Source organism: Elephantulus edwardii, unplaced genomic scaffold (genome assembly GCF_000299155.1).
Source record: "Elephantulus edwardii isolate Elephantulus edwardi_28Jun2011 unplaced genomic scaffold, EleEdw1.0 scaffold00103, whole genome shotgun sequence".
Lineage (NCBI taxonomy): Eukaryota > Metazoa > Chordata > Mammalia > Macroscelidea > Macroscelididae > Elephantulus > Elephantulus edwardii.
In genome coordinates, this window is record NW_006399853.1 from 3,548,044 (window position 1) to 3,560,010 (window position 11,967).

The 11,967-nt window shown below is 44.4% G+C and overlaps 1 protein-coding gene across 1 annotated transcript in view; it reads right to left on the bottom strand.

Moving 5' to 3' along the window:
• The window catches only part of MYO5B (myosin VB), a 224,013-nt gene that overhangs the window by 114,923 nt on the left and 97,123 nt on the right, over positions 1-11,967 (bottom strand). Inside the window, exons 14-15 of the mRNA XM_006891707.1 lie at positions 4,350-4,505; positions 2,532-2,629 (exon numbers count right to left, since the gene is read on the bottom strand). Coding sequence (XP_006891769.1) covers positions 2,532-2,629; positions 4,350-4,505 — 254 coding nt within the window. The remainder of the gene's footprint in view (positions 1-2,531; positions 2,630-4,349; positions 4,506-11,967) is intronic.

Genomic DNA, 11,967 nt, shown 5'->3' on the forward strand with positions numbered 1-11,967 from the left:
GGTTGGGAGGGGAGAAAAGTGCAACAATGAATGAATGGAAATCCAAAGTCTCTGTAAATTTTTACTGAAATTAATAATAAATTTAAATTTTAAAAAATGAGGATAACAACAATAACACTCATTTAATAGGATTAGTGTGAAGAATGAATGTAGTGACTTACAAAGGAGACCAGTGCCTGCGACATGACAAGGGCATAAATATTGTTTGCTATTATCATGACAAGGAGTGGCATAGTGTGTAATGTGTTTCCTCACTAACCAGAAGGTCAGTGGTACAAATCCACCTTGTGCTCTGAGGGAGAAAGATGGACAGACTGCTCTCATTAAGATCCACAGACTCAGAAACCCGAGGGAGGCAGTGGCTGTTTATTTTACTATCATGACAGCTGGTCACTTAAGAATCACTACAGGGTTGCACAGTTTGGCGGGTGGACGGAGGGGCCAAGGAAAAGGGGAAGGATCTGGGTGAAAAGGCAGGGTACTGATGGGTAAGGACCAATGGTTATTGATTTCATACAACATGATGCATGAGAATGATTGTATGAAATACAATGTGAATGAAGAACAGTGTGAAATACAATGTATACTGAACTTGTCACTGTTTTATTAGTAAGCAAACCAATGAAATTTGAAAAGACAATTTTTTTTTAAAAAAAGAAAGCTATCTCCTGATGGTAGGATCATGGAGGGGGGAATAAACAATCACATAGGAGGAGGATTTTACCTTCAGAGGCACGTCTCCCTCCTACTCTGTGCCTGCCTCATGTGCTAAGCCTCGCTGAAACCCCAGTGAAGAAACCTCACCTCCACATGTGTCTCTGAATCTGTCTCCCTTCATTTGTCGTAAGGGAACCAGGTGTGAAAGGGTAGGTCTTTTATGCCTCTTACATTTCAGAACATAATTAAATTTAGTGAGGACAAAGAAAACCTAACATTGGACTTGAAAACCCAATACAGGGGATGTAGTTGCTGTTGTTGGGTGTCATCAAGTCAGTGACAAGTCATGGTGTCCCTACAAGAGAAGGCGATGCTCCTGAGTCCTGGCCACCCTCACGGCTGTTACTGTGTCTGAGCCCATGGCTGCAGCTCGGTGCCACCCCAGCTCCTTGGGGCCTTCCTCTTACTGAGGTCTAGAGGACAGAAGGAGGCAATGGACCCTCTCCAGTACTCTAACAATGTTAGGAACAATACAACGTTTTCATTTTATGTATTTTTCTGTATCTCACAACTTACCCCTATTCATTATCTCTCTGGACTCTTCCATCCAGATAATTCCTTTTTAATCACAACAAACAGATGAAGAAATATGATCCAAAGATTAAAAAAAAAAGAAAATTGAGTATCTGCTTAGCCCATTTTTCAGCATCATTGCCTAGACTAGAATGTAGGATTTTTTTGCTTGGTTTAATATATGGGGTTCCCCCCCACTCCCATTTCCCCCATTTAATTGGGAGGAAGAAAAGGAATCATTTCCATTCTAAGAAATGGAAGTTTCAAGAAAAATGGGGCAATAGTGCTAGAAAGTTCCTCTGAAATTCCTCAGGCCCTTTTCTCCATCTGGGAAGGAGGCCCTGTAGAGTACTGAACCCATGGCAAGTACCAGGTCCCAGTGAATGAACTGGTCAAGGTCAAGGTTAGGTGGGGCAGCTCTTTAGCCTTTCTCTGCTACCATGCTCACAGCCCCTGCCCGTCACACACAATCTACGTCTTTCACACATGCTGCTCTCCTAACAGCCTCTTTTTCTTCTGGAGTTGGCCAGCCAACAGCTGTCATGTGGGGGGAATTCCTAAGCATGTTTCAGAACCTTAGAGTGAACAATCAGGACGGTTCAGGGGAGGCTGATTCAATTTAGTCTCCTTCACTTTTTCCAGTACAGCCCATCCAAATGGAAGTCGAGCTTTATTAAATGAGGGAGCTGCAGAAAGCAGCTCAGATATTCAGTCTGCCAGTCAGAGTTGGGGGGGAAAATATTCTAGCACAGAAAGAAATTATGCTAGGACCAAAAAGGAAATCAGAAAGATAGAAAGTGCTTTAAAAATTTAAAATACATCTCCTAGACATTTCAGAGTACTTGAGTCTACTGAGAAAAGCTTATCTCCCTCACCAACGCGCTGAGCCTATCCACCAATGCGCCGAGCCTATCCACCAAGGCGTCGAGCCTATCCACCAACGCACCAAGCCTATTTCCACCTGGCAGGCCAGTCAGACGGCCCAGCTCACTCCTCTAGTTGCTTTGCCCATTAGAATGAAAATCCCTCCCTCCCTCCACTGGTCTACGCAGTCATCATCCATTCAATAACTATTCACTGCTATCTACAACGTGCCAAGCACCATACTTGGTGCCTGAACTAGAGACTGAGACTACAAGGACAGAAAGGAGTTTAAAGTCGAGGAGGCGAGATGGACAAGAAGCCAAGTCCAGAGGCAGATTGGCATGAAGTGACGGAGCCCAGGGGGCATCCAGAGTGTCTGGTGGTGATTAGTGCTCTGTTCACAGCAAAGAGAGCAGCTGGGTTCAGGGGGCACTTACTGGAAGGGGAGCTTCTCGTCGTTGGGCTTGATGCAGCGCACGTAGTGTGGAGTTGTGGCATTCAGGGTCTCCATGAGCAGGTGCAGGGAGGTGCGGAACTGGGGAGACAAAAGCCAGCGCTCGGTCATTTGTCTCTTCTGAACATCTGTGGGTATACTGCACGTTGTTTGTTGTTGTCAAGTCGTAGACAACTCATAGTGACCCTATGCTCATAGAATTTCCAGAGACAAGCCATTTCGGAAGTGGATGCCACTCCTGCTTCCAGGCTTGTTTTAATCGGGAAGCTCCAGCAAACATTGTCCACCATGGGTAACCATTATCACATTTGACACATCAGTGTCACAGTGTTCAGCATCACAGCAACCACGAGTTACCTCTGTACAGGAACGCACGGACCAGTGCTATACCACATAGAAGAATGTTTAACAGGAAAACAATTTGAACCTGGCCTGAGGGCCGCAGATTAAAATCACCCACCTTTGGCTTGGTAGCATAACTTTCTGTCCACTAGGCCAATGTAGCTCTATGTCATCGTGGTTATTGTTGTTAGGTGCTGTTGAGTTGTAGATGACTCACAGCGACCCTATGAACAAAAGGCCTGAGCACTGTTCCTAGAGTTTCCAGAGGCAAGCCATTTCGGAAGTGGATGAGAAATACATAGAGAAAATCCCATATACTGGCCATGTGTCACTCAATCACCAGCTGAGAGTAACCATGATGGGTGTTATGTTCCCTCAAGTCAGGATCGACTCACAGCTGACCCTGCAGTGGGTTCTCAGAGGCTGTAAATCTCACGGGAGGAGACTGCCCATCTTTTCCCTGTGGAGCAGTTGGTGGAGTCCACACACATGCCGTGGGATTGGCAGCACAACTCCTTACCCCGTAGGGCACCATTAAAACTAGTATCAATCCAGAGGCATGGGGGGTACAATCAGAGACCTGGGATCAGCTTTCAGCTCCATCCTACCTTGCTCTATAATAAAAATCAAATTCACCCTACACTCTGGCTTTACCCACCAGAGCTGGGTCAATTCTAACTTATAATGGCCTGATATGTGTAAATCTGTTTGAGATTACCCATCTTTCTCCCCTGGAGTAGTTGGTGAGTTTAAAACTGCTGACCATTCAATTAGCAGCACATGTAACATGATACATCACCAGAGCACCTGTAGAGATTCTCAAAACAAATGGGAGAAAATACCCCTGACGTGCCTGTGGATCAGATAAGACAGAAGGTGGACAGACGCTGGTAGATGAGGTACAATCCCTGTCAACTGGAACCCTCTTCCGACTAGTCCTGAGGCTCTGGGACCTGGACATCCATGATCCAGGCACCCCGAGGCTGGGCAGGGTTTCTCTTCTTTTTGGAGACACATTGGACATAAAGTCTACAATGACCCCCTAGGCAGAAAAGTTATTTCACTTTCCTGATTCTCAGGTTTATAATCTTCCGCTCTGAAGTCTGAAAGCTTCTAGTCTCTCCTGCCTCACCCAGAAGGAATCTCCAGTCCCTTAACGTGGTCCCTACAACAACGATTACCTTTATCGTTTGGGGCCGTTGTTGTTGTTATGTGCCATTGAGTCGAGTACGAGTCAAAGAGATTCTGTGAACAACAGATCTGAACCCTGTTCTGTCCTGTGCCATCCTCATCATCTTTTCTCTCAGTTCTGCTGGAGAAGTTTCCTCCTTCAAAGGGCCCAATGATCTAGCTGGCTGACTGGGGTTGCCGACCTCAGACCATCCTCTGAGGCTCTGAGGCTGTGGCGCTCCCAGACAGGCAGGCCCACCGCTTCCTGCCAGGGATGCCCGTGACTGACCTGGTGGCCCACGGTCTTCCTGTGCTCCTTGTTGGAGGCTTTCATGGCGGGCCTGGCAGAGCGAATGTTGATCTTCGAGGACGATCCCTTCCCAGGTGTGGCGGCGGCAGAAGTAAGATCCTTGTCATCATGAAACAGGTCGGTCACCAGTGGGAACTAGAGTAAAACAGGAGGAAAATGGAAACAAGAGTGCTTACTCTTTATATTGTTTAAACACTTGCAGGACAGCTTTCCAACATGTACCCAAGGTAATTGAAAATACACCCCAAAATGTGAACACCAATGCACACAGAAACATTACTGATATTAGGGAAAAGTGGAAACACTCTAATGTCCATCAGCTGATGAGTGGATAAGCAAAATTTGGTATATTTATGTTGCTTTGTATTACTGAATAGGGGTAGGTGTTTTGGAGACAGTAATGTTGGCACAGGATAGGGCAGCCTTTATTTAGGGCTGCTGTACATAGGGTCGTTAGGAGTCGCAGGCAACTCGATGGCACATAACAACAACAACATGTGTTATTGAGTCGCCTGCGACTCAGAGCGATCGTATGCGTGGATCTGAACCCTGCACCACTCTCTGATACACGTGAACCCACTGCTACACTCACTGTGTCTAGTCATCTTGAGAGTCTTCCTCTCTTACACTGCCCCTCTACCTTCCCAAGTGTGATGTCCTTCTCTAAGCACTGGCCCTTCCTAACAGCATGCCCAAAGTGTCTATTAAAAGATGACGCAGCCATATAAAGCTGTGAGGTAGTGGTAAGTGTGATAGGACGTGAGCAAACCTTAAAACCATTATGCTAAGTAAAGGAAGTCTGATACAGGCCACCACACGGTATGTAGTCCCGTTTATGAACAGGACAGAACAGACAAAGTCTCCAGAATAGAAAGGCCAGTGGTCTCCAGGGATTTGGGGGATGGAGAAACAGTGAGGGACAGGGAATGGATACAGGGCTTCTTCTCTACGTCATGAATATATTCTGGAATTAAACAGTGGAGAGAGTTGTACACTTTATGAATATGTTAAAGGCCAGTGGATGATACATTTTTTAAAAATAAGTTTCATAGTATGTGGATTATGTAGCTCAATTGAAAAAAGAAAAAGTAGTTTTCCCAGACAATGTTATTTAAGCTTCACCTACAAAGATAGGCAAACGTTAATCTCCTTATGGTTTGGGAGAAGCCAACTAAGCTTAAATTCTATTCTTCCACACTGGATATTGTAACATTAACTTTGTTGAGTCTTGGCTTCTTCAACAGTGAAACAGGGATGTGTACACACAGACACACACACATGCACACACACACATGGGGTTTTTATACAAATTAAATCAGACAGCCTCTTTGTGTTAATGCCTTAGTCTGCACTAGGAGGACTCAGTGGCCAGACCTCATACAAGGTTACAAGGTCCTGGTGATACAAACACCCAGCCATCAGAACACTCAGTTGACAGGTGATCTAGCATGGTATCTTCTCTCCTGAGGAAAGTCAGTACTGGGCAAGAATGAAGGATCACGTAAGCCTTTATTGCACACTTCCTGGTGCTGAGTGTTAAAAAGAAACCTCCCTTACGGTTGTCGAGTTGAAACCAACTCCTAGCTGGCCCTTCTAGCAGGCTTTCAAAGGCGATAACTTGCATGTGAGGAAACTGCCCATATTTCTCCCTTGGAGCAGCCAGGAGATTCAAATTGTTTTTCTTTGGACTAACGGTACAACTCCTTGTCTACTAGGACACCAGAGCTACCTCCCTACAGGAGGCAGGGATTGGGGAAGATAGAAGGAATATAAAGGCCATATTCTCTAGCCCTGCCGGAGTAGGACGGGCAATCTCCTCTTGTGTGATTAACTGCCTCTGAAAACCCACGAGAGGGTCAGTTATGCATCGGTTCCAACTCGACAGTACACAACACCACCACAACATTCCCTAGCCTTCAGTTACTTACATTCTCTTAAAATGATAGTAGGCAAGTGCTCAGCCTACACTCTGCTTCCTCTAACGCGCCCTGCATGCTCAGTTATACCCCTGTTCTGCTCTCCCATCTCCTATCACATCATCTGAATTCCAAAGTGCAGCTTCTTGGTCTCACCCTACGCACCCTCCTCCGACAGCACCTCTTCATGTCATGACGCTGGTCACCTTGCTGTTAACACGCTGCATCACTCATCATTCCTGCCTCGACACCTTCACTCACTATGTGATTCTTACCCCACTCCTTGACCCCACTTCTCCTTCCTTATCTTCAATCAGTGCATTTCTCAAGGTCCAGTTTTGAATCTGCACTTTGCCCACTCAACCCTCTCTCGGCCCCAGGCTTACTGGCACCCCAGTAGCCCCGGGGGTCCATGCTGCGCACTGAACCCTGTGCCTGCTGAAAGTATATCCTCCCCTCTCTAAGGGGCCTGAGGGCCAAGGGGAAGATGAGAGGAGATAAGCCAAATGAGCACAGGAGGTGAGCCAAGCATTCAAGCATGACCTAGTTTTATTGCTTTCATTATGGGTCATGCACAGGAAAAATCTGTCAAATTGTAAAAGTGCAAATGCATGTAGACGTTACATCTTTGAGCTGAAAAGGAAACCTAGAACCAGAGAATTTTAGAGCAGAAAAAAGAAATATCCTCTAGATGAATTCTCACCTTCAAGTGGCAGGTGAAGAAATGTGCTCAGGCAGAAGGGACCTACCAGAATCCTGATTCAATCTCTAATTCCCCAGCTCCAAGCCCAGTGACCCGGACTGGCTCACCCAGGGCTGTAAATGGATGAGCCACGCTGGGGCCTTGCCTAAAGCTAGTTTCAAGGCACAAAGGTATCCTTGTCACTCACACCAGCTGTATCAAGGAGATGAAAATACAAACAAGTCCTTTCTCTTTATTTGCAATCAAGATTAAATACAGAAAAGGCCTGGGACTTCAAAGAACCATTCCCCAACTTACAAGAGGCCCTGAAAGTCACAGGAGAAGACCTTGGATAAGTGATGTAGGCACTCCGATATAACATCCTCTTCAAGGAAGACAACAGGTTCTAAATGATGGGCAGGACATTGTTTTTTTCTATATATTCAACTTCCTAGACTTTTAATACTTTCAGTCCCAGGTAATCCAGCATTTCCTGAGCATCTATAAATGCATTTAAAAGTCAGGCATTGTTTTAAGCCAAGTTCTGTACAGGAGCAAAACCAGTGAAGTGCATAGGTAGGTAGGTAGACTGACAGGGAGAGGGAGAGGGAGGGGGAAAGGAAGGGGGAGGGGAGAGGGAGGAGGAGAAGGAGACACAGAGATTGAGATTAATTCAAGGAAATGGTTCATTAATTGTGGAGACAGGCGATTCATACAAAGGGATAGGCCCCAAATTCACAAAATAATTCAGGGCCCACTATCAGTACTTAGCAATACTTGAGTGCACTTAAAAGGTCCCAGCAGTCTATCAGTATGAGGTTCTGCACATTATAATCAGTGGGAGACTCTGGGTCATGCCCTGCTATGGGTCAGATATTCTGATGGAGCATAATCATGATGGAATGGCATGAGCAGCCTGGACACTAGAACACCACAATGTAGGGACAGAGCAGCAGAATATGCTGGCGGCATGGCAGGAAGCAACTCAGAGCCTGAATGTTTGATCCACTGACGTAGTTCATTCAAGGCTAGTTTTTGCAAACATTCATATTAGATAATTAACCTTGAGTTTCATGGTAATATCCTTGTCCTGGAGAGGGTGAAGTTAGGCTGCTCCTTGGAGGCAAGGATTCTGAGGCTTCGTCTGACACACTTTGGCATGTTGCAAGGGGGAACCAGTCCTTGGAGAGAGACATCATGTTTGGGAGAGTAGTGGGACGGCGCAGGAGAGGAAGACCCTTGATGAGATGGATTGACTCAGTGACTGGGGTAATGGGAGTACGTGTGTCGGAGGCAGTGAGATTGGCACAGGACAGATCAGAGTTTAGGGCTGTTGTACATAGGGTTGCTATGAGTCATAAATGACTCAATGACACATAACAACAACAACAACATCATTGAGGAATCAGACATTGTAGAAACCGTTCTCTGGGTTCTTGAAATCTGATCTCATCCAGTAAAAGTAGAAAACTACTAGCAACAACTAGTTGTATTTCTTGCAAGAAACTGGATGTGGTTTGTTGTTGTGTTTTTTTTTAATGTGTGCATATGTGTATATATATGTATATGTACATACATGTTATATACATTGTATTTTGTTTATATATATTGTGTTTCATGAATTCCTCCATTCACAGTGATTCACATTATCATTCCCATACATTGTGTTTTATGAAATTAATCACCACTGAGCTATTTCACCTTTTCAGGTTCACAATGGATCTTTCCTAATTCCTTCACTCCCTAGCTCTGTCCACTAAACTTTACGACCTCAAGATTGCCCCCCTCAGCCTTCCCCCTTTGCACTGTGGCACACTTCTTACTAGTACTCCTTGGATTTTTACAATGGTGGTCTTATGCAGTATTTGCCCTTATGAGACCGAGTTAGTTCTCTCAGCATCATGCTTTTCAGACTCTCCCACGTTATACAGTATTTTCCAAAAATCATGGCTCTAATACAGAGTCCCTGGTAAGTACATTCATGCCTGTGGCTTCAACTATCACCTGGGAGCCTGTCTCTCTAATCTTGATTTACTATCAGCATCAGTATTTTCAACAATCTTCCTCCCTTTAGCAATTTCACTGAAAACTCCCAATTGAACATGACCTACCTCAGCCTCACACACCATCTTCCTAAATTGAGGTTAGAGACTTCCATCTTCCTACTTTCTATCTCAATCAATTACCAAACGTTGTGCATGGTTAAGTTTCAGCAGTCATCTTTGATTAATCGGAACACTGTGGTCCTAGTTCAACCTACACTGTCTCTTGGATCACCACAGTCTCCTAACACTTGCCTTCAGGAGCACCTGCATCCAAACATTCTCTATCCAACAACAAGGCTTTTTGCAAAACACAGCTATCCTCTAGTAACCCCTTTGCTCCAAGTAGGCTTGGTCCTCACTGTCTACGGTAGAAGCTGTCATCATGTGTATTGATTAGTTGAAAACTTAAGGTGGGGATAGGAAGAAAAGGGACTTGGAGAGACAGAGTGACGAGAACAGCTTAGACACAGAAGGTTCTATGGACTAGTGCAGAAGACGTGGGGACGGATAAAGCAGGTCAATCTGTCTGACCCCAAGAAATTTTCATAGGGGACTCATAATGGGAGTCAAAAGGCAAGCTAATTTTAAGGATGACATTTTAACTCAGTCCATTGTGTCTGAAGAAAACAGTGGCTGATTAAATCATTCTAACTCATGTATTATCTTGAAATATATTTTCAAGCTGCTTGGTTCATGGATAATTTCACTATCTGAGGAGTCTAATAAACAGAAATTATTAACAGCTTTCTCTTTGAAAAAAGTGTTACATTCTAAGGTCAATTTAGAGTCACCAAATGAGGATTTTGACATTTCAGCCTCTCTCTTGCTTTTATCAGGGGTATGTGTGTGTGTGTGTGTATAAAATTCCTTTTATACACTCAGCACGGATTTATAGTTCCTTGAAAATAAAACTTCAGTCTAGCATCGGTTTTAACCCAACCAGGAACCGTGCTATAATCCGTGCACATACATCACCAAGCTGCAGTGTAGAGGATTCTCCTTTCCTTTTAGAAACTACGCTTTAGTTGTATCCAGACAACACTCAGACATGGCAGGATCTCTATGGTTCATGACAAAATGAGTTGTCATGAAGCCCAGATTTTACATTTAATTTAGAATGTGTTTTATAACCTCAATAAATGCTCAGTGACACCTTGTTTGACAAATACTAGGTTCAACCTCAGACAAAAGTAAGAAATCCTCACGGCTGCTCCTCCCCCGGCCGCCTCTCCTACTGTCCCAACAACCCATCTTAACATAAGATGCTGGGCCGCTCCTTATCCCGGGAGTGTCCCAACTATGACCAGACAACGTTACCATTGAAAATAGTTACTGATTCTTGCCTAACAAATAATTCACATGCAAAGTATATTTCTGAGTGAAAGGAGAAAACTGGGGTTTTTTTATCAGTTGACTAATCTAGTCATGGTTTTAGAACTACTGTCTACTTCTAAGCTGCCTGACCAGTTGTTGTGTGTCGTCGACTCAGAACCAACCTATGACTGACTCCACAGCAGGTTTTCAGAACCAGTAAATTGCATGGGAGGAGATTAATCATCTTTCTCCCATGGAGCGGCTAGTAGATTTGAACCATGTACCTTCAGGTTGCCAGAGCAGCTCCTTATGACTAGGACACCAATGATCCCTGACTGACCAGTAAGGGAACTAAATCTAGTTAGACGACAATTCTCACAAGGCAGCCCTAGGAAATAGCCTCTAGCTGGATCTTTCTAACAAATGTGCTACTTTTAAACTCAAAATCACTCAGATAATGCCATCAGAGAAGCCAGCACTTCCAAATGCTGTCTGTCACTTGTTTGAAATATGTCCATGTTGTTGCTGTTAAGAGCTGACAAGTAGAGGACAACTCACAGCAATCCTCGGATCAGGAGTTCAGAACCTTGCCCTGTTCTGTGCCGTCTCCTCCAGCTCTGATATAATTGAAATACTTTAGGGAGTGGTTTTGGAATTCTACATACAGGGTTTAAAAGCCAGAAGAAAACATATTTGAAAAAAGATGAGAAGTAGGTCAACACTTCATAGAGACAATTTGACAGTTTTAAGAAAAACATGAGTCAGCCATGGATGTAGCTGCTATCATAGAAATCACTCTTTCTTTTCTTTCTAAGACTGTGAAGCACATCTCCTTTAATACAGAAGCATGACACTGAAATAAGGCACACTATCAGGACACTTTAGTTGGCATCTCTTGTCTAGACTTTTATCCTTAAAAGCTACGGCTGAAAGCAAAATAATACAAACTACATGAAGGCACAGTAAAACTGAGGTGTTTAGCATAACGGAAAATGAGTAACTGGGGTCTGAAGCAGGGTGTTGTGCTTTATTTTTCTTTTTAAGCTAAATGCTTTATAGTTTACAGGTTAGCTCTCAATAAAGCTGCTATATAAGCTCAAGCCACTGACTGTAGTTTGTCACCTCTCTGCTGTCAAGCTGGTCCCAACTCACTGCAGCCCTGCCCTGGGGTTCCGAGGCTGCACCCTTCAACGGGAGGAGACTGACTGTCTTGCTCCTGAGCAGTCACTGATGGAATCAAACGACCAGAGATAAAGCTGTTGGGTTAACAGCACAATACTCTCTGGATTACACAATCAGAGCTCTTTTATGAGACATACATTTTATTTGGTTTTTTAGACATTTAATTTCCTGCAATTAAGAGGAGCTCTGGTGGCCTAGTGGCAAGAAGCTGCACTGCAATCCCAGAGGCACATGGTTCAAATCCACCAGATGCTCTGCCGGGAAAGGAGGGACAATCTCCTCCTGTACCAGTCAGATCTGATTTGACAGTACACAGACACACAAAATGATAATAAAATTTAAAAAAAAGTCATGTTGTTGTTGTTATGTGCCGTCCAGTCGTTTCCGACTCATAGCGACCCTATGCACAAAAGCTCTAAACCCTGCTCTATCCTGCGCCAACTGCACCGCCTCTGACA